We start from the raw sequence: 27,297 nt of genomic DNA, 5'->3' as shown, positions 1-27,297 counted from the left end.
ACTATCAAAAACAATAGCAAATTGCTCCATTTCACTTTTAGTTCTGAAATGTCTGAATATTGATTGAGGACCTAAACCACACTGCATAAGGATGCGTAAGCATGACATGTATTTATTTTTTGTAAAAAATTGTTAATTAATAAGATGTTTCTAACACACATACTTAGAATGACCCCTTAAAACACATTCTACTACTCCTTCTCTCAAGCATGGTGATACCACATGTGTGAGACTTTTTTCACAGCCTAGTCAAATAGAGAGGCCCAAAATCCAAGGAGCACCTTTGGGTTTCCTAGGAGCATAAATTACACATTTAATCACATTTTTGGAGGCCCTGTAGCACTGAAACAGTGGGAACACCCACAAAATTACCTAATTTTGAAGAGTAAACATCCCAAGTTTTTTTTTTTAAGAAATGTGTTGAATCTTTTGAAGCCTTTATTTTTTTTGCTACAAGCTTTCAGAAAATGTTAAAAGGAAATATTTTTTTTTTTTTGCACAAACTTGTCAATTTATTAAGATATTTTTTTACACAAAGCATGGGCATACTTAGAATTTTACCTCAAAATAGGTTCTACTACTCCTCCTGGGTATGGGGATACTACATGTGTGGGACTTTTTCAGTGGACTAATTGTACCTGACATATCTTGTGTATCACAAAAATTAACCAATTGTATCAAAAACAGTGTACTGAAATTATCAGCTCCATACGAGTGGGCAGAGAATATAGCTTAGCGTAGCTTCACCTATAGAAGAACCCGTTCCTATAAACCAAGCAAGCCTTGCCCACTGGTGAATGACTATCCCAAGGAGTGCTATGTTCACTGATTAGGAAGTACAGGAGGCTGAAAAAAGGATGAACAATAGATGTTCTGTGGTTCAAGGTGTACAACTGTTCATAGGGGATGGCTGAGACCGGTGTCTCACAGGAATGTAGTCAGTGGAATGTGCAGATGGGTCAGTTCAGCAGCACTGTTGGTGGCTTACACTGGTCTGGTGAAGCTGGGACTGGAGTAGTGGTGATTAGGGACACTGTTGCTGGCATACACTGGTCTGGTGACACTGGCACTGTTGTGACAGTGATCAGGAACACTGTTACTGGCTTTCATTGGGCTAGTGACATTTGTGTGATGGCAATCAGGAACACTGTTGCTGGCATACACTGGTTTTGCAACACTGCGACTGGTGTGGCAGTGATAAGGAACATTGTTGCTGTCATACAGGTGTATGATAACCCCATTCAGTTGTGGAAGCGGTGGCAGTACACATACCAAGGCTGTTATGCTTGTGGCAGAGATCAGAGACAATGGTTGGCCCTGTCCCCTTCTGACGCCACGGGGAAGCCATGGGGAAGTCCCCGTGGTGTCAGAGGGGGCAGGGTCACCCGGTTACATCACTGTGTGGCCCCACCCTCAGTTATATAAGAGCCGTCACAAGCAAAGAGGCGTCATACCGCGGGAGCCTCCCATGGAGGCGGATCGGTTGCGGATTTTTTTTTCTTTTTGGTTCCGGCAGGCAGTGTGATAGAAGAAGATGAATGGACATCGTGGGACATTTTTATTTTTTTATTTTTTAATAAAGGACTTGTCCCAAGCTGTGTCTTGTCTTTTGTAACATTTTGACACTTTTTTGTGAAATGGTAGGGGTACTTGTACCACGTTACCATTTCACACGGGGGGGAGGCCGGGATCTGGGGGTCCCCTTGTTAAAGGGGGCTTCCAGATTCCGATAAGCCCCCCGCCTGCAGACCCCCACAACCACTGGGCAAGGGTTGTGGGGATGAGGCCCTTGTCCCCATCAACATGGGGACAAGGTGCTTTGGGGGCTACCCCAAAGCACCCTCCCCATGTTGAGGGCATGTGGCCTGGTATGGTTCAAGAGGGGGGCACTCTCTCGTTCCACCCTCTTTTCATGCGGCCTGCCAGGTTGCATGCTCGGATAAGGGTCTGGTATGGATTTTGGGGGGACCCCTACGCTATTTTTTTTTTAAATTTGATGCAGGGTTCCCCTTAATTTCCATATCAGACCGAAGGGCCTGGTATGGATTTTAGGGGGACCCCAACGCATTTTTTTTTATTTTGGTTTGGGGTTCCCCTTAATATTCATACCAGACCCAAAGAGCCTGGTAATGGACTTGGGGGGATCCCATGTTCTTTTTTTCAATGAGTTTTATCTATAATGCTGGGACCGACAATTCATTACAGCCGCGATCAGTTTTGAATGACAATTTTTCCTTTAGAAATGTCATTTTGCTGTGGTACTGTTCTAAACACGGGAAAAATACGCCAAATTATAGGCATACTATAGACACCCCCCAGGCACAATATTTAAAGGAATATTACATTTTTATTGTTTCACTTTAAGCTTTAAAAAAATCACTGCTCCCGAAAAAAAATTGCATTGATACATGTCCCCTGGGGTAGGACCCGGGTCCCCAAACACTTTTTATGGCAATAACTTGCATATAAGCCTTTAAAATTAGCACTTTTGATTATTCATGTTCGTGTCCAATAGACCTTAACCACTTGACGACCGCCTCACGCCGATGTACGTCGGCAAGGTGGCACGGACAGGCAAAATCACGTACAGGGTACGTGATTTGCCTTCCGCGGGTGGGGGGACCGATCGGTCCCCCCCCCGGTGCCCGAGGCGGTCGCCATTTCTTCCCGGGCGATCAAAGGTCAGGGGGAGGCCATCCATTGTTGGCCACCCCCTCCCGATCGCTCCCGGCGAATGAAAATGCTTCCTTCCCTCTGTAATGTAAACAGAGGGAAAGGAAGTGATGTCATCTCTCCTTGAGCCGGTCTTTTCGTCGCCGCGCCGAGGAGAGAAGACATCAAGTAAGTCTGCACAACACTACACTAACAGTAGAACACGCCAGGCACACTTGTCACCCCCCATCACCCCCCGATCACCCCCTGATCACCCCCCTGTACCCCCTGTCACTCTGACACCAATAGCATTTTTTTTTTTTTTTGCATTGGTGTCAGTTTGTGTCAGTTAAAAGTTTTAGGGCAGTTAGGTTAGCCCCCTTTAGGTCTAGGGTACCCCCCTTAGGTCCAGGGTACCCCCCTAACCCCCCCTAATAAAAGTTAACCCCTTGATTACCCCCCGTCACCAGTGTCGCTAAGCGATCGTTTTTCTGATCGCTGTATTAGTGACACAGGTGACGCTAGTTTAGGGAGGTAAGTATATAGGTTCGCTGTCAGTGTTTTATAGCGACAGGGACCCCCATATACTACCTGCTAAAGGTTTTAACCCCCTGATTGCCCCCTAGTTAACCCTTTCACCAGCGATCACCGTATAAGTGTTACGGGTGACGCTGGTTAGATAGTTTGTTTTTTGTAGTTTATTACAGTTTATTACAGTTTATTATAGTTTTAGGGCACCCGCCGTTTATTACCCTATAAAGGTTTAACCCCCTAATTGCCCGGCGGTGATAGATTTATAGTTTTTAGGATCTGATAAGGTCTGCGTCGCCCCAGGCAGCGTCAGGTTAGCGCCAGTACAGCTAAAACCCACGCACGCAGCATACACCTCCCTTAGTGCTATAGTATCTGAACGGATCGATATCTGATCCGATCAGATCTATACTCCCCAGCAGTTTAGGGTTCCCTGAAACGCAGTGTTAGCGGGATCAGCCCAGATACCTGCTAGCACCTGCGTTTTGCTCCTCGGCCCAGCCCTGCCCAGCCCACCCAAGTGCAGTATCGATCGATTACTGACACTTACAAAACACTAAGCACACATAACTGCAGCGGTCGCAGAGTCAGGCCTGATCCCTGCGATCGCTAACAGTTTTTTGGTAGCGTTTTGATACAGTCGCCAACAGTCAGGAGCTTTTTTGCCTGTGAGTCTCACTAGTGTACCCCTAAATTTAGAGGCCAAAATGGCAAATCCAAGGTACACTAGTGAAGAGGCCTACAGGATTCTGAGCATGACAGATAGTGAAGAGGAAGTCACTCATCTGTCAAGTTCAGGCTCAGAATACGAACCTGTAGAGGACAGCGGCTCCATGACAGATAGCTCTGACGACAGAGTTGTGGTCCCTGCTAGGGTCAGGCGTACCAGACCCCAAACTTATGCTGTCCTTGAAGTGCAAGAACCGCAGGGCTCTCGTATGGAGCAGAGCAGTACTAGCGCCGCTACTCCTTCTGGTGAACTGGCAAGCACCAGCGGCCTAGTACACCCTGGTCGTACATCCAGCACTGCAGTATCACGTGGTGACGTGGCGAGTCCCATAAGTGCAGTTCAAGCTGGCGAGGTGGCAAGCAGTAGTAGTGTCCCGCTGCCACCAAGAAGACAAAGACAGGCCCGTCGTGCCCATAGTGCCCTTCCTGCTGCATTGGCCAATCCGAATTGGGAACCTTCCACTTCTGCAGCACCCGTACTTCCCCCTTTCACTGGCCAACCCGGAATTCAGGTGGAAACAGTTGACTTTATGCCACTGGATTTTTATTCACTGTTTTTCACCGAAGATCTCTATAGATCTATTGTGGACCAAAGCAATTTGTACGCTGGTCAACACATCGCCACTATGCCCCAGTCCACCCTTGCCAGAGATTGGAGACCAATTACGGTCTCCGAATTTAAGACCTTTCTGGGCCTTTCCCTCCTCATGGGGTTGAATAAAAAGAGTAAGTTGCGGTCATATTGGTCCACTGACCCAATTTACCATTCATCCTTGTTCTCTGCTTCCATGGCCAGGGCACGATACGAGCAGATTTTGCGGTTCATGCACTTCAACGACAATGAACTCTGTCGTCCTCGTGGAGACCCTGCATACGATCGGCTCTACAAAATTCGGCCCCTCGTAAACCACTTCAACCAACGTTTTGCAGACTTGTTTACCCCCCATCAAGTTGTCTGCGTTGATGAGTCCCTGATTAAGTTTTCTGGCCGCTTGTCATTCAAACAGTACCTTCCCAGCAAGCGTGCCAGATACGGGGTCAAGATGTATAAGCTCTGTGACAGGGCCACAGGCTATACATATAGATTTATGGTTTACGAGGGAAGAGATAGTCACGTAGAGCCGACAAACTGCCCTGACTACATAGGAAGCGCTGGCAAGATAGTGTGGGACTTGGTGTCACCCTTATTCGGAAAGGGGTACCACTTGTACGTGGACAATTATTATACGAGCGTGCCACTTTTTAGTCACTTGTTTGATCAGCAGATTGGAGCATGTGGCACCGTGCGACCTAATCGCCGGGGCTTTCCCCAGCGGCTTGTAGATTCCCGTCTTAGGCTGGGGGAGAGAGCCTGCTTGAAGTATAATAATTTGCTCGCTATGAAGTGGAGGGATAAGAAGAATGTTTTCGTTCTCACCTCCCTTCATGCAGACACGACGACCCAAATTTCTACGGCGACTGGTGTTGTGGAGAAACCCCTCTGTGTCCACGAATACAACCTTAATATGGGAGGGGTGGACCTCAACGACCAGTTGTTGGCGCCGTACTTAGTTGCCCGTAAGGCCAGACGCTGGTACAAAAAAGTGTCTGTATACTTATTTCAATTGGCTTTGCTGAATGCTCATGTGCTATACAGAGCTTCAGGACGGACTGGATCCTTCCTTAAATTCCAGGAAGAGATCGTCAGAGCCCTTCTGTTTCCAGACGGTGCTCTACCTCACCTTCCCCAACCAAATGCAGTAAGCCGGCTGCATGAGCGGCATTTTATTTATGCCATCCCGAGTACCCCTACCCAACGAGCCCCCCAAAAAAGATGTCGTGTCTGCAGCAAGCGCGGATTTAGGCGTGACACCCGGACTTATTGTCCCTCCTGTCCTGGCAATCCTGGTCTTTGCATGGGTGAATGCTTTGAACGCTACCATACATTAGTTGAGTATTAGCGTAGGGTTCAGCACTGCACAGACTAGGCACACTAACACAGGGTCTCCCAAGATGCCATTGCATTTTGAGAGACCCAAACCTGGAACAAAAGTTACAAAAGTTAAAAGTTACTAAAAAAAAGTGTAAAAAAATAAAATTAAAAAAAATTAAAAAAAATAAAAACACAAAAAAAAATATAAAATAAAAAAACCAAAAATAGTTGTTGTTTTATTGTTCTCTCTCTCTCTATTCTCTCTCTATTGTTCTTCTCTTTTTTACTCTATTCTATTCTGCAATGTTTTATTGTTATTATGTTTTACCATGTTTCCTTTTCAGATTTTTCATACTTTACCGTTTACTGTGTTTTGTTGGTAACCATTTTATTGTTTTCAGGTACGCCATTCAGTTGCAGCGCGGATTTATTTATCTTGACAGCAACAGCGTTTGCTCCCACGATATATAAAGCCGTGACTCCAACGCTGTCGGAGGTGATTTCACCACCACAGTTACATACTTCAGCATATATGCCGAAGCATGGGGGCAGAAGTGGGTGGAGGAGCGATTTGCTCCTGCCTTTTGCGGGAGGATGCCCCCATGCTTCGGCATATATATATTTTAGGCACAGGTTGCGTTAAATGTTTTATTTTTTACTATTTTTTTTTTTTTGTATTTGCTTTGCAGGTATGGTAAGTCTTACTGTTATACTGTAATGTTGCTTTGTTTTATTGTTAACCATCATTTGCTTAGCAGGTACGCCATTCAGTTGCAGCGCGGATTTATTTATCTTGACAGCAACAGCGTTTGCTCCCACGATATATAAAGCCGTGACTCCAACGCTGTCGGAGGTGATTTCACCACCACAGTTACATACTTCAGCATATATGCCGAAGCGTGGGGGCAGAAGTGGGTGGAGGAGCGATTTGCTCCTGCCTTTTGCGGGAGGATGCCCCCATGCTTCGGCATATATATATTTTAGGCACAGGTTGCGTTAAATGTTTTATTTTTTACTATTTTTTTTTTTGTATTTGCTTTGCAGGTATGGTAAGTCTTACTGTTATACTGTAATGTTGCTTTGTTTTATTGTTAACCATCATTTGCTTAGCAGGTACGCCATTCAGTTGCAGCGCGGATTTATTTATCTTGACAGCAACAGCGTTTGCTCCCACGATATATAAAGCCGTGACTCCAACGCTGTCGGAGGTGATTTCACCACCACAGTTACATACTTCAGCATATATGCCGAAGCGTGGGGGCAGTAGTGGGTGGAGGAGCGATTTGCTCCTGCCTTTTGCGGGAGGATGCCCCCATGCTTCGGCATATATAAATGGTGCATGTATGCCCATCATTAGAAGTGGGTGGATGAAGGGAGGTATTCTAATGGTGGGCATACCCACCGATCAATATCTTTTTTTCGTTCAGCCCACAGGCTGCATGAAAAAAAAGTTTACAATATATGCCTAACAAGGACCAGCAACGTACTGGTATGTTGCTGGACTTTGAGTGGTTATACCAGAATGATGCCTGCAGGTTTAGGTATCATCTTGGTATCATTCTTTTCAGCCAGCGGTCGGCTTTCATGTAAAAGCAATCCTAGCGGCTAATTAGCCTCTAGACTGCTTTTGCAAGCAGTGGGAGGGAATGCCCCCCCCTCCCCCACCGTCTTCCGTGTTTTTCTCTGGCTTTCCTGTCCCAACAGGGAACCTGAGAATGCAGCCGGTGATTCAGCCAGCTGGCCACAGAGCTGATCGGAGACCAGAATGGCTCCAAACATCTCTATGGCCTAAGAAACCGGAAGCTACGAGCATTTCATGACTTAGATTTCGCCGAATGTAAACAGCGCCATTGGGAAATTGGGAAAGCATTTTATCACACTGATCTTGGTGTGGTCAGATGCTTTGAGGGCAGAGGAGAGATCTAGGGTCTAATAGAGCCCAATTTTTTAAAAAAAGAGTACCTGTCACTACCTATTGCTATCATAGGGGATATTTACATTCCCTGAGATAACAATAAAATTAATTAAAAAAAAATAAAAATGAAAGGAACAGTTTAAAAATAAGATAAAAAAGCAAAAAAATAATAAAGAAAAAAAAAAAAAAAAAAAAAAGCACCCCTGTCCCCCCCTGCTCTCGCGCAAAGGCGAACGCAAGCGTCGGTCTGGCGTCAAATGTAAACAGCAATTGCACCATGCATGTGAGGTATCACCGCGAAGGACAGAACGAGGGCAGTAATTTTAGCAGTAGACCTCCTCTGTAAATCTAAAGTGGTAACCTGTAAAGGCTTTTAAAGGCTTTTAAAAATGTATTTATTTTGTCGCCGCTGCGCGTTTGTGCGCAATTTTAAAGCATGTCATGTTTGGTATCCATGTACTCGGCCTAAGATCATCTTTTTTATTTCATCAAACATTTGGGCAATATAGTGTGTTTTAGTGCATTAAAATTTTAAAAAGTGTGTTTTTTCCCCCAAAAATGCGTTTGAAAAATCGCTGCGCAAATACTGTGTGAAAAAAAAATATGAAACACCCACCATTTTAATCTGTAGGGCATTTGCTTTAAAAAAATATATAATGTTTGGGGGTTCAAAGTAATTTTCTTGCAAAAAAAAATTATTTTTTTATGTAAACAATAAGTGTCAGAAAGGGCTTTGTCTTCAAGTGGTTAGAAGAGTGGGTGATGTGTGACATAAGCTTCTAGATGTTGTGCATAAAATGCCAGGACAGTTCAAAACCCCCCCAAATGACCCCATTTTGGAAAGTAGACACCCCAAGCTATTTGCTGAGAGGCATGTCGAGTCCATGGAATATTTTATATTGTGACACAAGTTGCGGGAAAGAGACAAATCTTTTTTTTTTTTTTTTTTTTTTTGCACAAAGATGTCACTAAATGATATATTGCTCAAACATGCCATGGGAATATGTGAAATTATACCCCAAAATACATTCTGTTGCTTCTCCTGAGTATGGGGATACCACATGTGTGGGACTTTTTGGGAGCCTAGCCGCGCACGGGACCCCGAAAAACAAGCCCCGCCTTCAGGCTTTCTAAGGGCGTAAATTTTTGATTTCACTCTTCACTGCCTAGCACAGTTTCGGAGGCCACGGAATGCCCAGATGGCACAACCCCCCCCCAAATGACCCCATTTTGGAAAATAGACACCCCAAGCTATTTGCTGAGAGGTATAGTGAGTATTTTGCAGACCTCACTTTTTGTCACAAACTTTCGAAAATTGAAAAAAGAAAAAAAAAATACATTTTTCTTGTCTTTCTTCATTTTCAAAAACAAATGAGAGCTGCAAAATACTCACCATGCCTCTCAGCAAATAGCTTGGGGTGTCTACTTTCCAAAATGGGGTCATTTGGGGGGGGGTTTTGCCATCTTGGCATTTTATGGCCTTCAAAACTGTGATAGGCAGTGAGGAGTGGAATCACAACTTAACGCCCTTAGAAATCCTGAAGCCGGTGCTTGGTTTTCGGGGCCCCGTATGCGGCTAGGCTCCCAAAAAGTCCCACACATGTGGTATCCCCATACTCAGGAGAAGCAGCAGAATATATTTTGGGGTGTAATTCCACATATGCCCATGGCATGTTTGAGCAATATATCATTTAGTGACAACTTTGTGCAAAAAAAAAAAAAAAATTGTCACTTTCTCGCAACTTGTGTCAAAAAATAAAATATTCCATGGACTCAACATGCCTCTCAGCAAATAGTTTGGGGTGTCTACTTTCCAAAATGGGGTCATTTGGGGGGGTTTTGTGCCATCTTGGCATTTTATGGCCTTCAAAACTGTGATAGGTAGTGAGGAGTCAAATCACAACATTATGCCCTTGGAAATCCTGAAGGCGGTGCTTGGTTTTCGGGGCCCCGTATGCGGCTAGGCTCCCAAAAAGTCCCACACATGTGGTATCCCCATACTCAGGAGAAGCAGCTAAATGTATTTTGGGGTGCAATTCCACATATGCCCATGGCCTGTGTGAGAAATATATCATTTAGTGACAACTTTGTGCAAAAAAAAAAAAAATTGTCACTTTCCCGCAACTTGTGTCAAAAAAGAAAGTATTCCATGGACTCAACATGCCTCTCAGCAAATAGCTTGGAGTGTCTACTTTCCAAAATGGGGTCATTTGGGGGGGTTTTGTGCCATCTGGGCATTTTATGGCCTTCAAAACTGTGATAGGTAGTGAGGAATGAAATCAAAAATTTATGCCCTTAGAAATCCTGAAGGCGGTGATTGGTTTTCGGGGCCCCGTACGCGGCTAGGCTCCCAAAAAGTCCTAAACATGTGGTATCCCCATACTCAGGAGAAGCAGCAGAATGTATTTTGGGGTGTAATTCCACATATGCCCATGGCATGTTTGAGCAATATATCATTTAGTGACAACTTTGTGCAAAAAAAAAAAAAAAAAAAAAAAAAGTGTTACTTTCCCGCAACTTGTGTCAAAATATAAAATATTCCATGGACTCAACATGCCTCTCAGCAAATAGTTTGGGGTGTCTACTTTCCAAAATGGGGTCATTTGGGGGGGTTTTGTGCCATCTTGGCATTTTATGCCCTTCAAAACTGTGATAGGTAGTGAGGAGTCAAATCACAACATTATGCCCTTAGAAATCCTGAAGGCGGTGCTTGGTTTTCGGGGCCCCGTATGCGGCTAGGCTCCCAAAAAGTCCCACACATGTGGTATCCCCATACTCAGGAGAAGCAGCTAAATGTATTTTGGGGTGCAATTCCACATATGCCCATGGCCTGTGTGAGAAATATATCATTTAGTGACAACTTTGTGCAAAAAAAAAAAAAATCGTCACTTTCCCGCAACTTGTGTCAAAAAAGAAAGTATTCCATGGACTCAACATGCCTCTCAGCAAATAGCTTGGAGTGTCTACTTTCCAAAATGGGGTCATTTGGGGGGGTTTTGTGCCATCTGGGCATTTTATGGCCTTCAAAACTGTGATAGGTAGTGAGGAATGAAATCAAAAATTTATGCCCTTAGAAATCCTGAAGGCGGTGATTGGTTTTCGGGGCCCCGTACGTGGCTAGGCTCCCAAAAAGTCCCACACATGTGGTATCCCCATACTCAGGAGAAGCAGCTGAATGTATTTTGGGGTGCAATTCCACATAGGCCCATGGCCTGTGTGAGCAATATATCATTTAGTGACAACTTTTTGTAAATATTTTTTTTTTTTTTTTTTTTTGTCATTATTCAATCACTTGGGACAAAAAAAATAAATATTCAATGGGTTCTACATGCCTCTCAGCAATTTCCTTGGGGTGTCTACTTTCCAAAATGGGGTCATTTGGGGGGGTTTTGTACTTCCCTGCCATTTTAGCACCTCATGAAATGACATAGGCAGTCATAAACTAAAAGCTGTGTAAATTCCAGAAAATGTACCCTAGTTTGTAGACGCTATAACTTTTGCGCAAACCAATAAATATACGCTTATTAACTTTTTTTTTACCAAAGACATGTGGCCGAATAAATTTTGGCCTAAATGTATGACTAAAATTGAGTTTATTGGATTTTTTTTATAACAAAAAGTAGAAAATATCATTTTTTTTCAAAATTTTCGGTCTTTTTCCGTTTATAGCGCAAAAAATAAAAACGGCAGAGGTGATCAAATACCATCAAAAGAAAGCTCTATTTGTGGGAAGAAAAGGACGCAAATTTCGTTTGGGTACAGCATTGCATGACCGCGCAATTAGCAGTTAAAGCGACGCAGTGCCAAATTGGAAAAAGACCTCTGGTCCTTAGGCAGCATAATGGTCCGGGGCTCAAGTGGTTAACGGTGTTCGTGTGTTCTGCCAAATTTTTTGCCTGTTCACATGTTCTGCTGCGAATCGAACAGGAGGGTGTTCGGCTCATCCCTACTACTGACTATGGAGCACTACTCTTTGGGAGGTGTGTGCATGGGGGACCCTTGGAGTGGTCTTGCTTTGGTTTTAGGCCCATGTCTACTCGAAACAAACAGATTTGGGGCCTTTGTGCCCAAACCAGCAATTACTGCTTTAGACTGTGAGACTTAGAGCAGATGTTAATATAATCAGCTTAAACCAACTTGATGCTGGAGTCTCCTGCTATAATATGTTTACTAAGGTGTGTTTCTCCCATGGTATCTTTCCCCCATTGTGTGCCCCCTGGTGTGAATTCCCGTTGTTAATTAACTCACCATTTGTTCTGTCTGTCTGCTAATTTCTTGGAGATGTTAACAATATTGTGTCCACTTTACCTTGTTATTGAACAATTGTGGGGTGTTTATGTGTTTATGCTTATGATAATGTGTAATGTACTTTGTGTATCCAGGGAGAGTGAGTGGATGCTCCATTCTCCCTGTGGCACTGGTGCAAGTGCTGTGATGTGGGCAGAGCTGCACTGCCCCTGGGTGTCTTCACTCCCAGTCTCAGGCTTGGATCTCTGCAGACAAAGCTGTTTTCTCTCTGACTCGCTCGGTGCCAAGAGGAATAACTTTCCCATGCAGTTTAATCTAAATCATCTCTCCACTTATCCTACTGCACAGTGCCTATTGAGATCTGTAGTGTAAAGAATCTATTTGTCCCTTTATATAGCTGTCATTTGAAACTGCAACTCCCAGGAGTCTCTGCACTCTGCATAGAAGTCTATAGGCTTACTTGGCTCTAGTTCTCCCCCTGCTGGCAAGAGGAGAATGGTGTAGCATAACATCAGTATCTCAGTAGGAGAGAAGAATAAAAGGCTTCTTCATATTGCTGTAGCCCATTATCTGGCTACACTAATAATAATGGGGAACCATTAACCAATGTACAGTATAGACTCATGTACTAACCCTACATTGGCTCTACAAAAATGGTCATTTAATTTTACGGCATTCTGTAGAACATATTGGCTTCTGCAGGCTTTCCAGTGATGGCACTGTGCAATTGTGGCATGATCTTTTATATGACTTCTACTTGTTGCAGTGCATTGCAACTAATGTTTTATTTTTTTCCAATGCAGAGCTTTGTTCTGAACTGGTACCATTGAAATCTATATTATCTACCTTGTCCATGTATTATGAATGCATAGAGCAAACCAGCTTAATGAAGGTGATATGAGGAGCCCTAAAAGAAAATTCTTGGAAATACATTCAGCTAGCTGACCTATTTTTAAAACATGAATAGGTTAATTTACTTTTAAACTTTTTTTGTATTCTGTGCGAAATACAAAAAGGAAGGGTACAAAAGTGACAACCACTATATGACAGATATCATAGATTAATAAATCATACAAAACATATAACGAGAGAAACATGTCTGAATGAAAAACAAACATAGCCCGGATTTGCATCAATACAAGGAGTGGGGGGGGGGGGGGGGGAGAGACAAGCACCAACTAAGTGTAGCAGAGTAAAATATATTTTAATATAAATACAATGAATACACTCACAAGGGAACTGTAAAAGCAGCCATAACCAGCAAGCATCAAATAATAACAAATTATTATTAATATTTGATGCTTGCGGGGTCTGAGCTTTGCTGTCTGCCAACCTCTGCCCCCTTGCTTGCCCATATATACCTCAATTAACATGGCACTAGTATGGCCTGAAGAAGAAGCACATGCTCCGCAACGCGTTGCCATTTCTATACATCACTTCCAGTCCTGACATCACATCCGCCTGTCTCTACATTCCGCAAGCATCAGGAAGCACTGGAAGCCATCAATGCTTCTGATCAGCGGAACCACAGCCTGTTTCCATTGGCGGACCGGGACCATGATAGTGTTCACAGAACGTTAATAACATGTTATGCCTGCTTTTACAGTTCTCTTGTGAGTGTATTCATTTTGTACATGTTAAAATCTTTTTTTTAAAGTGCTAGACTTAGTTGGAGCCTGTCCCCCCTCCCTTCTACTGTTTGCTTTTTAGAGTCACTTTTTACTCTAAGGACCGAGCTGCCGCAGAGTGGGCCATTTTCTCTGCCTGCATAATTCATATGGACATTACACCTTAAGGACTTTATTTTAGTGGATTATTTTCTACATTCCCCCCCCCCCCGATATCCCTTTATAACACAAGAGCATCAGTAGGATCCAAAGGACAGTTAGGAATAGGCAAATTACATCAAATTCCACAAACAGAACAGTTGTCTTATCAGATTAGTACCGTACAAGAAATGTTATATAAAGAGACAGGCAAAATAGTGCGTTTAAATGTCGCCTTTCGATTAAGGTTGATATATCCAGGATTCTCAAAACTGGTCAGCACAGAAAAGAGCAGGTAGGAATAAATTAGGAAAGGAAAAAGGTAAGGGGAAGGAAAGTGGAGAGCAGTCGGGGCAGCTCCATCTACGATCTCAGTTATCCCCCGACAAATACAAGGTTGCCATGTTTTATCAAATTTATTTGGTTATTTATATAGTTATTAATAAAGATAACTCCAGATGAATGTTGCAGCAACGTTCAGTTTCAGGGGTCCCTGAGGATTATCGTAATGTGGCGTTTGTGTTTGTGACAGAAACCTGACAAGATCAGTGGTGATGGGAAGTTCCTCCAACTGTTGTCCGACCAGCCCGGAACACAGTTTTTCACACGCATCTACTCTGTGCTTTAGTCCCTCCCTTGTAGTTTCTAATTTGACATGCAACAGGACCCCTAACAACCAGAAGTGGCCATCGGATGCCTAACCTGGCTTTAGCCTATGCTGGTTTGTCAAGCCCTGAGCTAAAACTAGCTAACAAGTACCAGACCAGAAGAGACAGGGTTAGCTAAAATAATGGGAGCTGCATATAAACTCTATTGCAATAAATAAAATATAGATAAGCTGCAGTAAAAAAAAAAAAAAAAAAAAAAAAACAGAAGACCCACAATCAACTTTTATTTGTCAGATAACACAATTTACGTTCAACAGGCTTTATAAAGACATGATCTAATTATTTTGTTGTCAGACTACCAGAATACAGTTATTTGTGCTATTTATGTAGAATGATCTGTCAGGAGGAACAGTGATATTTACTAGCAGTTATTCAATAGTACTACTTCTCAAGGTTGCAGTGTGCTCTGATGTTAGAGACTTTTGTTTTTTATGTTCAAGGTTGCTTGTATTTTTCCAGCTAGAACATGTACTTAGCAGCTTGCTGAAGGCTTTAATAACACTCTCATACAGTACATCCTTCTCTAGCGCATTGACATTGAAACAAACAGCGCAGACAAAGTTCACAAAGACAGCATCACAGCTGAAAAACTGTGTCTGAAAACAATAATTTTACTGATGTTTGAATGTTTTCAGGTGGGAATGTTATCAAAGGGCTAAACTCAGGGGCATGTTCACCTCCTACTACTGAACAGTTTAACTACTTGCTGGCAATCACAGGATTTGCAGCACTATTTGCAGCAAAAAAGTGGTTAAGCCCCTTGAATGGTTTAGGATAAAATCATCCAGGTAGTTTAGCCCTTGATCGATTATATGATGTACAAATTGCACAGTTTGTTCTATTAGAAGTTTAGCTTTATAATGCAGACCCATTCTGTATTTGTCTGAAAAGAAGAAAGGGCCAGGGCGGTTGGTTTGTGAGGTTGGGAATTTCTGTAAGTGATAAACTGCATTTCTTACACCAAAATGCTTGCCTCATAGGATAGCCCTAAAAGGCCTATTCTTTTCCCAACCATTGCATTAGGCTATCATATATGATGATTATAAAGCTGTTTTTAGCTACCCTTATCTTAACACAAATCTAGCCCTTAACCCAGGGGTAGGTAACCTTGGCCCTCCAGCTGTGGTGAAACTACAAATCCCACTATGCCTCTGCCTCTAGTAGTCAAGCCTGTGATTGTCAGGGTCTTGCAATGTCTCATGGGATTTGTAGTTTCAAAACAGCTGGAGAGCCAAGGTTGCCTACCCCTGCCTTAACTCCGCATAAACCCTAAAGCCTAATGCACACAGGCCAAATGTGGGGCTTCCACCTGTGTGTATGGCAGCCAGTCCATGTCCGATAAGCATGATGGAAAACCAGAGCCGACCGACTCCCGATCAGCATTCTCAGCAAATGGCTGAGAGTTCTGACTGGAGTGTTCTGGCGCAGGGGTGGATGGCAGCCCCCCTGTCAGAACACAATAGCTCAGCTGGGGAGAAAGCTGTACTAACATTGGATTGTCAGTATAGTGGCTCCAATCTGAGCTGTCAAACTAGTAGTGTGTACTAGGCTTAAATCCAACCAGGAACCTGAACCCAACTCAGTCTAATCTTTAAAGCCCAACTGAAGTCTCAAATTGCCTTAATCCACTTATAGTCCACTACCCCGTAGCGAGATAAAAATATCAGTTAAAACTCCTTAAGCAAGTTATTTTTACAAGTGTTACCTAAAAAAATAAAAAATAAACATTAAATTAAAGGCATTGCATGGTAAGCTAGCACGTGTTGTGCTATATTTCTCTTGTAATGTGAATATGTAATTTTCTCTTTCCAGGTGCAGATACTATTCCAGCCTTCGCCTTCCTCTCATGTATTCTCATCCTTACAGCCAGATAACAGTGGAAACAGAGTTTGACAATCCAATTTATGAGACTGGGGTACGTAGCTTTCATCCATGCGATTCATTTATTAATTAGCATTGTCAAGATAAGTCAGTGAACGAATGCTAAGATTGTGAACTCTGACCCAAGAGCTGAGAACATTATATAAAAGTGGAATTAAATTCAAGGATGTTTGAATATTTCAAAACCTCTGCAGTTTGGGGACTTAGCTACTTCCATGCTATCACTAGACATGTGCATTCGTTTTTGTCCGAATGCATTTTCGTCCGAATTTCAGGTATTTTCGTTATCATTTTAACAAACGATAACGAAAGTGCAGAATCCGAAAAACGAAAGATCCGACATAAACAAATGTTTTATTTTCATTTTCGTTGCTACAATTCGATATAGATAGGAGATTCGACATGATGATGACGATAACAATCTGTGTCCATCAAACCTGTGGCCGAATGTGCCTAACCTTATCTCTATTAGTCCAAGATTATTCTACATAGAGAGAAAAGATTCGACATAGAGAGAAAAGATTCGATGTAGGGGAGAAAAGATTTGACGTAGGGGAGAAAAGATCGCTGCTGGAATTGGGTTTAGCCATCGCGCTTGCCACCTAAGGCTTGAGAAGAATTAGACATAAGCCGGTTGCGGTTCTGAACTTTTACTATAACTTCTTATAAGTCATATGGAAGAGTTCAACAGTTAATAGGATAGGCATGCTTCATTTCAAATCATCACATGGTCCTTTAGAACATTTTTGGTCTCTAGCAAGATTGCTGGGGAATACCTCTTGCTAGAAGGGTCACATGTTAGCGACTAGGCCACAGGACATTCCCACTATATACAGTATATATATATTTATTTATTTATACAGTACCTCACAAAAGTGAGTACACCTCTCACATTTTTATAAATATTTTATTATCTATTCATGTGACAACACTGAAGAAATGGCACTTTGCTACAATGTAAAGTAGTGAGTGTACAGCTTCTATAACAGTGCAAATTTGCTGTCCCCTCAAAATAACTCAACACACAGCCATTAGGTCTAAACCACTGGCAACAAAAGTGAGTATATCCCTAAGTGAAAATGTCCAAATTGGGCCCAATTAGCCATTTTCCCTCCCCGGTGTCATGTGACTCATTAGTGTTTTCAAGGTCTCTGGTGTGAATTGGGAGCAGGTGTGTTAAATTTGGTGTTATCGCTCTCACTCTCTCATACTGGTCATGGGAAGTTCAATATGGCACCTCGTGGCAAAGAAATCTCTGAGGATCCGAAAAAAATAATTGTTGCTCTACATAAAGATGGCCTAGGCTATAAGAAGATTGCCAAGACCTTGAAACTGAGCTGCAGCACGGTGGCTAAGACCATACAGCAGTTTAACAGGACAGATTCCACTCAGAACAGGCCTCGCCATGGTCAACCAAAGAAGTTGCGGGCACGTGCTCAGCGTCATATCCAGAGGTTGTCTTTGGGAAGAGACGTGTGAGTGCTGCCAGCATTTCTGCAGAGGTTGAATGGGGTGGGGGGTCAGCCTATCAGTGCTCAGACCATACACCGCGCACTGCATCAAATTGGTGTGCATGGCCGTCGTACCAGAAGGAAGCCTCTTCTAAAGATGATGCACAAGAAAGCCCGCAAACAGTTTGCTGAAGACAAGCAGACTAAGGACATGGATTACTGAAACCATGTCCTGTGGTCCGATGAAACCAGTATAAACTTATTTGGTTCAGATGGTGAAAGCATGTGTGGCAGCAACCAGGTGAGGAGTATAAAGACAAGTGTGTCTTGCCTACAGTCAAGCATGGTGGTGGGAGTGTGATGGTCTGGGGCTGCAAGAGTGCTGCCGGCACTGCGGAGATACAGTTCATTGAGGGAACCATGAATGTCAACATGTACTGTGACATACTGAAGCATGATCCCTTCCCTTGGGAGACTGGGCCGCAGGGCATTATTCCAACATGATAAAAACCCCAAACACACCTCCAAGATGACCATTGCCTTGCTAAAGAAGCTGAGGGTAAAGGTGATGGAATGGCCAAGCATGTCTCCAGACCTAAACCCTATTAAGCATCTTTGGGGCATCCTCAAACAGAAGATTGGAGGAGCGCAATTTCTCTAACATCCACCAGCTTTGTGATGATGATGTCATCATGGAGGAGTGGAAGAGGACTCCAGTGGCAACCTGAAAAGCTCTGGTGAACTCCATGCCCAATAGGGTTAAGGCAGTGCTGGAAAATAATGGTGGCCACAGAAAATATTAATACTTTGGGCCAAATTTGGACATTTTCTCTTAGCAGTGCACTGACTTTTATTGCCAGCGGTTTAGACATTAAAGGCTGTGTGTTGAGTTACTTTGAGGGGACAGCTAATTTACACTGTTATATAAGCTGTACACTCACTACTTTACATTGTAGCAAAGTGTAATTTCTTCAGTGTTTTCACATGAAAAGATATAATAAAATATTTATAAAAATGTGAAGGATGTACTCACTTTTGTGAGATACTGTGTATCCCACAACCCATTCTCTAAGATTTCTTGATCTACGGGAGCACTCATGTGAGCTCAATCCCGAGCCACACCGTGTGTGTCAATGGATGCACACAGTGCGGCTCGGAATTTAACCCATATGTGTGCTCCCCTTGTCACTGGATTTGATTGACAGCTGGAGTCAGTGGTTCCTTCTGCTCTCACTGAGTCCAGTAAGGAGGGAGAGAGAGAGCAGTTCCACTGCTCTCAGGCATAGTGCTTGATCAAGATCGAGCTCAGGTAAGTATTTGGGGGGGGTATAAGAAGTTGTAGAGCAATAATGTACATTTGTGTGCTTTTTTCATTATTATTGTACAGTTACAACAGTTACAACACTTCCATTTGTAGCACCAGAGCAGTAAAGAGCAAAGACTCCTCAGAGAGTGTTGATTTCGGCACAGGCTGGAAAATAGCAAGCAGGGAGACTGAAGCAAGGTTCTCACCTTGCTTTATGGAAGACTGCCCCTGTCTTTACCACACATGGACCTAACTAACCACAGTAAATGTTAAGATTTGCGATGAAGGAACTGGAAATGCAAGTGAAAGGCATGATACAACACCAAGGGACAAAAAAGAACAAAGTCTTTAGATGCTTTTTCCCATGTAGGTTGAGTCAGCATTGTCCAAGAGAATTACATCGTAATATGATGGCTTCTTGTCATAAACACTTGCAGAATTGCAGAATTGCAGACTGATTTACAAGTCTTGGAACACCATAAATAACATGTCACAAAATACATTGTACTGCTAATCTTGCCTATTTACTGCTGTGTGTCAGCACTGTCAAAGTAAATCACAATAAATCATTACAATGTTGTCATATTACGATGCAACATCAGCACACACATTTGTTGAATTACAGATAGGGCTGCAGACAGAGCAGGTTCATGCAGTGCTATTAACAATCAGCATATGCACCATTTTATAATATGAAGGCCAGATTAAAACGTTTAAACCAATTCTTGATTGTTTTGAAAGACTAACAGTTTTAAAAATAAAGAGCACTGATGGAAGCAAATTGATTTCATTTTCATTCATAATTACCCATGGGAATTGGTTGCTAGGGTAAATTACACGATGTGGTCTGTTCTTTGCCTTTGGAACCTAAAGAAATATTAAAACTAGGGATGAGCCGAACACCCCCTGGTTCGGTTCACACCAGAACATGCGAACAGACAAAAAATTTGTGCGAACATGCGAACACCGTTAAAGTCTATGAAAGTGAAAAATCAAAAGTGTTAATATAAAGGCTTATATGCAATTTATTGCCATAAAGAAGTGTTTGGGGGCCCTTTGGGTCTGGTATGGGTATTAAGGGGAACTCCACGCCAAAATTTTTTTTAAAAACAGCGTGAGCTCCCCCCAAAATCCATGCCAGGCCCTTTGGGTCTGGTATGGTTTTTAAGGGGAACTCCATGCCAATATTTTAAAAAAATGGCGTGGGCTCCCCCCAAAATCCATACCAGACCCTTATCCGAGCAAGCAGCCATGGCAGACCAGGAAGGGGGGGGCAAGTGCCCCCCCTCTTGAACCATACCATGCCGCTTGCCCTCAATATGGGGAGGGTGCTTTGGGGTCCCCCCAAAGCATCTTGTCCCAATGTTGATGGGGACAAGTGCCTCATCCCCACAACCCTTGCCCGGTGGTTGTGGGGGTCTGCGGGCGGGGGCTTATCGGAATCTGGAAGCCCCCTTTAACAAGGGGGTCTCAGATCCTGGCCCCCCTATGTGAATGGGTTTGGGGTACCCATTGTACCCCTACCCATTCACCAAAAAGTGTTAAAAAAGTAGAAACGACAGGAGACCGTTTTTGACAATTCATTTATTTTAAAAAAAAGTGTTCTGTGATGTCCATCCATCTTCAATCACGGCATCCAACGGACCTGAAAAATAGAGAAAAAAAAAGCTCCGCCTTGATGGGAGGTGTCCCGCCGACTGCTGTCTCTTGGCTTTGACAGCTGTTATATAGGCAAGGGTGGGACCATCCAGTGATGTAAACTGGTGACCCCGCCCCCCCTGACAACACGTGACGTCAGAAGGGGTAGGCAAGGGTTGTGGGGATGAGGCTCTTGTCCCCATCAACATGGGGACAAGGTGCTTTGGGGGGACCCCAAAGCACCCTCCCCATGTTGAGGGCAAGCATCCTAGTATGGTTCAGGAGGGGGGGCACTCGCTCACCCCCCCTTTCCTGGCCTCACCCCCCCTTTCCTGGCCTGCCATGGCTGCTTGTTCGAATAAGGTTCCCCTTAACCACTTAAGGACCGGGCATATTTTTCAGACAGTGTTTAAAAGTTAAAATCATATTTTTTTGCTAGAAAATTACTTAGAACCCCCAAACATTATATATTTTTTTTTAGACACCCTAGAGAATAAAATAGCGGTCATTGTAATACTTTCTGTTACATCGTATTTTATTTATTTAAGATTACAGTACTGCATGTGTTATGATTTTTACATTTTTGAATTTGCCGCCAGGCTCCGCCCCCATGCATCGTGACGCTCGCAGGGAACGGAGCCTGGCACAGAGAGGCTTCAGGAGGAGGACAGAACCCACAGACACAGCGGGGGGACATTGCGGGATCCTGGGGACAAGGTAAGTAACCTGAACCAGGTTCCTGCAATGCAATCCCGAGTGTGGCTCGGGGTAACCGCTAATGGTGCTGAAATTTAACCCCGAGCCACACTCGGGAATATCGTCAGGGAGGTTAAGTCAGGGCTCTGGCTGGGCCATTCAAGAACAGTCACAGAGTTGTTGTGAAGCCACTCCTTTGTTATTTTAACTGTGTGCTTAGGGTCATTGTCTTGTTGGAAGGTAAACCTTTGGCCCAGTCTGAGGTCCTGAGCACTCTGGAGAAGGTTTTCATCCAGGATATCCCTGTACTTGGCCGTATTCATCTTTCCTTCCTTCGAAACCAGTTATCCTGTCCCTGCAGCTGATAAACACCCCCACAGCATGATGCTGCCACCACCATGCTTCACTGTTGGGACTGTTTTGGACAGGTGATTAGCAGTGCCTGGTTTTCTCCACACATACCGCTTAGAATTAAGGCCAAAAAGTTCTATCTTGGTCTCATCAGACCAAAGAATCTTATTTCTCACCATCTTGGAGTCCTTCAGGTGTTTTTTAGCAAACTCCATGAGGGCTTTCATGTGTCTTGCACTGAGGAGAGGCTTCCGTCGGGCCACTCTGCCATAAAGTCCCAACTAATGGAGGGCTGCAGTGATGGTTGACTTTCTACAACTTTTTCCCATCTCCTGACTGCATCTCTGGAGCTCAGCCACAGTGATCTTTGGGTTCTTCTTTACCTCTCTCACCAAGGCTCTTCTCCAACGATAGCTCAGTTTGGCTGGACGGCCAGCTCTAGGAAGGGTTCTGGTCATCCCAAACGTCTTCCATTTAAGGATTATGGAGGCCACTGTGCTCCTAGGAACCTTAAGTGCAGCAGAATTTTTTTTGTAACCTTGGCCAGATCTGTGCCTTGGCACAATTCTGTCTCTGAGCTCTTCAGACAGTTCCTTTGACGTCATGATTCTCATTTGCTCTGACATGCACTGTGAGCTGTAAGGTCTTATATAGACAGGTGTGTGGCTTTCCTAATCAAGTCTAATCAGTATAATCAAACACAGCTGGACTCAAATGAAGGTGTAGAACCATCTCAAGGATGATCAGAAGAAATGGACAGCACCTGAGTTAAATATATGAGTGTCACAGCAAAGGGTCTGAACACTTAGGACCATGTGATATTTCAATTTTTCTTTTTAAATAAATCTGCAAAAATGTCAACAATTTTGTGTTTTTCTGTCAATATGGGGTACTGTGTGTACATTAATGAGGAAAAAAATTAACTTAAATGATTTTAGCAAATGGCGCAGTATAACAAAGAGTGAAAAATTGAAGGGGGTCTGAATACTTTCCGTCCCCGCTGTATATATATATTAAATACACTGCCTTCACTGACTGAATATAGAGCCTACACTGAATATCTAGTCCTCACTAAATGCAGAGTATATATATATATATATATATATATATATATATATATATATATCAAATACACTGCCACTAACTAACCTGCCTGCCCAATCTAGGGCAATCTATCTCCATCCACACACTATACATGGTCGCTATGTAAGCAGCCTTATATAGTGTGGGGCGTGGACTTTGTCCCCCTGAGACATGATTGGCCAAAGGCACCCTGCCTAGGGAGGGAGCCATGAGTCCAGAGGTGAGCTTTAAACTAGATACACTGTGCATTGGTAGACATTTACAATGCCATTTATGGTCTTTTCTGTTTGTTTTTTCCAGGAGACACGAGAATATGAAGTTTCAATATAGACCTAGAGATTTCCATATGAAGGCAAGCACCAAGACACCTTTATTCAAGATGTCAGTTCTGGAACATGATAGAACTTTTCAGTGCTTAATCCAGAGACTATGTGGAATTGAATGAACCTTTTAGCCTTTTAGTTGTATTTCCTTTTAACTCTTTCTTGAAGATTTCCATCTCTGTATTTATAACATTTGCATTTAACTAGATGTGGTTTAAGAGAAACAATCTGTTATGTTGCAGGGTACTTTACAAACCAAGATAGTGAAACACTCCTTTGATTAATTTAGGTTAATTTAGAAAGAGAATTTTCAGTAGTCAATAATGTTGTTTCCTGCGGATGGTTTCCAATTTGAGAGTAAAGTATTAATAAACTAATTTATTATAATCTATATGAAAAACAATTATTAATAAGTCTCAGAGACAGTTAGGCTGATTAAATAACAAACAGCAATGATGTTCAGTCAGGCACTGGAACCAGTCAGAAATGTAAGTTGGATTCTGATTGGTCATTAAGGGTTAGTAGACGCTGTTGCTTGATGCACTAGACATGTCCTAATGCACTATCAAATTAAACAGAAGATACATAGCAAATATTGCTGGAGGATGAGAGAGAAGAGTTGTTGCCTGTATTTGCTGTCATTGAATGCACTTTATTTTATTGCACAGTAAAAGTGGGAGAATTAATTCATGCTTTATAGTGAGATAGGTGCAAATCTTACTAAATATTTATTTAAAATAAAATCATATAACATATGTCTGTTAATAAAACAGCTTCAAGGGACATTGTTACTTTGGCCTTACAAGCAAAAGTGGGTGTCTCTAAATAGTCCACCCACCAAAAAATAAAGTATACTCAATGCTCTGCACTCCCTCACTACCTTTGCTGCAGCAGTCCAGCAGTATCGTAGCTTATCTGGGTGGTTCGCACCACTGGCACCCCTTCCCCACCCCACATGTGACAGAGCTTGAGCCTGGGTGAGCACTAGCACGTGGGGGTGGTCACATGCTACCTATATCCATATGCCTCACTCTGTTAGAGCAACAGAGTGATGGCTCTGTTGGTGTGGAGAGGTGGTAAAGGAGTAAGAATTGGTGAGCATAAGGTGTTGGGGAGGCTATAAAAAAAGCATTCACTTTTTGCCTAATGGTCAAGAAGGGCAGTACCCCTTTAGTATCAAGTTTCTGGGGACAATTATAATGACAATAAAGCATATCTGAACCCAAAACAAAAATGTAATATATTTAAGCTTACCAGTTCTTAGATGAGGTGAAGGCATTCGTTTTCAGGCTAACAACATCTTCAGCAAGTACAGAAATGTCCTCGTCACTTCCTCTGAGCTTAAAAGATAGCAAAATCTCCCCTTTCTTTTGTAAATTGCTTGTCCCTTCATTCTACCATAAAACAAAGACAGACATGTTTAAAGTCCATCCTGGGTGGAAACCATGTCTCCTTCTATAGATACACTAGGGGAGTGCAACAGCCCAGGGTCGGGAAGTGTGTTATTTTATGGCTAACCAGGTAAAAATAAAATGTCTGGAAAAAAAATAAATAATGCAACCATCTATCTAAGGACTAATAAAATGCAATATAATTTTTTTTTCGGGGGGGGGGGTAGTTATGCTTTAAGCTGTCAGAAAAATAACTAAATACACTTTTGCCATTTTGGATCAATAATTTTCAGGTGCTATTGACAGAAGAAAAAGAACGCTCATAACTATTGAACTGATACAGTGCTACCAATGGCTTAGAGCACTGTAATGTAAAAAGTTCTTGTGATGAATATTTTGGTGCCAAAATGTATTTTCTCTTGCCAGTTGAAAGGTCCAGACATGGCACGATAGACTTACTGAAGTTAAGTGTTCACTCACTGTTTCATTATAATCAGGATGATCTGAGTACATGACCATCACACAGTCTTTAGTTTTATTTTTTTTTACATTTACAAATGTGAAGGAAACAGAGTTAAAAAGGAAAATGAAATAGTTCAGTAGGAATTATCAGCAATTAGGTTAAAATATAAAGGATTCTGGATAGGAAACAACTACATTGTACCAGCAGCAGACCTTTTTAACTTGAAATTGGTAGCTATTACCCATATAATGTTACAGGTAAGATCCCTGCACTTTAGAACTTACTAAATGTAAGGACAATATGTTGCATTTAGAAATTTTGCCAAGAATTGAATGTTTGCTTTTTTTATAGTTGTCCCCATTGACTTGAATAGTTATTCATTTTTAGCTTTGTGATTCTGTTACTGGTGATTCAATTGCAAATATTTGTTGACCTAAAAAGAATAACATTGTGTTTTCACTAAAATAAGAGGGTTTAGAGTTTATTAACTTTTTTTTAAATTTGTGTCAATAAAAATTCCCAAAATTGTGAAGAGCATGTCCTTCACCTTACTACCGATTTCTATATTATTAATCATCATAGAATTGCACACCTTTCATCATGCTAAAATCTTGTTTACACCACAAAGCCTGTCAGGGCCTGCACGGCCTTTCCACATGCAACAAAGTGAAAAGAAGTGCATAACTAGGTAACCTTGCATGCAAATATATTCTTACTTCAACAGCACCACTATCAAGGTCTACCTTAGTAATGTTCCCCCATCAATATCCTCCTTGGCTTATGTATACTCTTTGCCTGTCAAGTGCAGGTGGATTGAACACAAAGGAGGAAAACAGTGAAAGAATCTCTTTATGGTGGATTATTTTGAGAGTTTCAGAGGAAAAATGCAGTTCTTTTTTCAATGTCTCCTAAGCATGTTCCACCTGAATGCCTATCGCTCATTGGTTTTGAGAATGATGGACTGAGCTCCATCGAACTGTTGAAAATTCTGCTGCTTAGATTTATCTTTGCTGCAAGAACCGTGAATGACTCTATACCTGTTTTGGATTTGCCTATTGCTCCTTATCAATATCTGTGATTTTGGAAGCAACCCCTCTAAAGGTCCTGGTGTTCCAAAATCACCCTAGATATTATAAAGCCAGGCAATGCTAATGTGTCCCTTAATGTAATGCCCATAATGTATTTCCAATGGGGCTGCATGAAATACACAACCTTGTGATGACAGCTATTTAGCTCCAGATTTTCAATTATCCACCAAAACTTGTCTCGCAAATTTAATTAGGTATGACCAGAGTTGAATGAATTATGCTGAAGGAAACTATCTGATTTCATCTAAGGGCAACGTGAGTCTAAGAAAATGCAGATAAGTCACAGTTTTACATTTTAAGGTACTTTTACTGTACTACTTGAACTTAGATATCTAACCAGCCTTTTGTTGAACCCCAACATTGTACAAACAATTTATATGAAAAATACTGTTACAAAAGTCTGGAAATCTAATTCACTGTCTAACAAAATTCTGCTATCATATTTATCATTTTGATATTGTACCATTTTGTTTTTTTGTGTGAAAGGTAGTCTTTGTACCTGCAGAAGTTTTTTTTAAAAAAGTATTCCATTTCAGACTTCCATGACACTCAGCTTTTTTTCAACATCAAAGCCCGTCACACTGCAGTCATGCTTTTGTTAGTTCCACTCAAGTCCTTTATAAATGCTGTGTATTATCCCCGAACTATTCCAGTTATGGTGATTGTGATGCTGTCAACCTGATCCTTCTCTACTGAGCTGTGTTTTTGTGGGAAGAAGACCTTTTAATGTCTTTTTATGGTGTATTTTTATTGATCTGATGCAGGACATGGATATGGATGTTTGCAAAGAAAAAGACAGTTCTTTGATTATGAAACTCCGCATGGATAAAATTACTGCCCATGAATGAGACTGGGAAGGACTACTAACTTTTACTGGATGGAATTGTGTTTATTTTGTTAGATTTTTATTTTCTATTTTCAATGTCTCCTATCTTAGCCATTCCAATACTATGGCAAATATTTTAATAGTTTACGTTTGTTTTGAAAGATAACAAAATGAATTGGACTTATACCTGGAATATTTAAAATGTCTTTTAATAAAAAAGAAGAATGTGTATTTGTATGGTTGAAACTTGTGTTTCAAATATGGAGTATCTGACATTTTGTTACCATTTGGCTAAATGATGGATACACTCTACTTACAAAATGTACAAAACACCCCCAGGTAATTTTTTATATATATGCTAGCTGATACAAGGAACCTT

General features: G+C 42.1%; 1 protein-coding gene across 1 annotated transcript in view; it reads left to right on the top strand.

Annotated features, from left to right (window-relative positions):
• Positions 1–27,149, top strand: part of SEZ6L (seizure related 6 homolog like) — a 678,351-nt gene extending 651,202 nt beyond the window's left edge. The window contains exons 16-17 of the mRNA XM_073629414.1: positions 16,234–16,336; positions 23,128–27,149. Coding sequence (XP_073485515.1) covers positions 16,234–16,336; positions 23,128–23,157 — 133 coding nt within the window. The 3' untranslated portion in view covers positions 23,158–27,149. The remainder of the gene's footprint in view (positions 1–16,233; positions 16,337–23,127) is intronic.
• The last annotated feature ends 148 nt before the right edge of the window (positions 27,150–27,297 follow it).

Source organism: Aquarana catesbeiana, linkage group LG01, assembly GCF_042186555.1.
Source record: "Aquarana catesbeiana isolate 2022-GZ linkage group LG01, ASM4218655v1, whole genome shotgun sequence".
In the NCBI taxonomy this organism is placed as follows: domain Eukaryota; kingdom Metazoa; phylum Chordata; class Amphibia; order Anura; family Ranidae; genus Aquarana; species Aquarana catesbeiana.
This window is presented reverse-complemented; position numbering and strand designations above follow the sequence as displayed.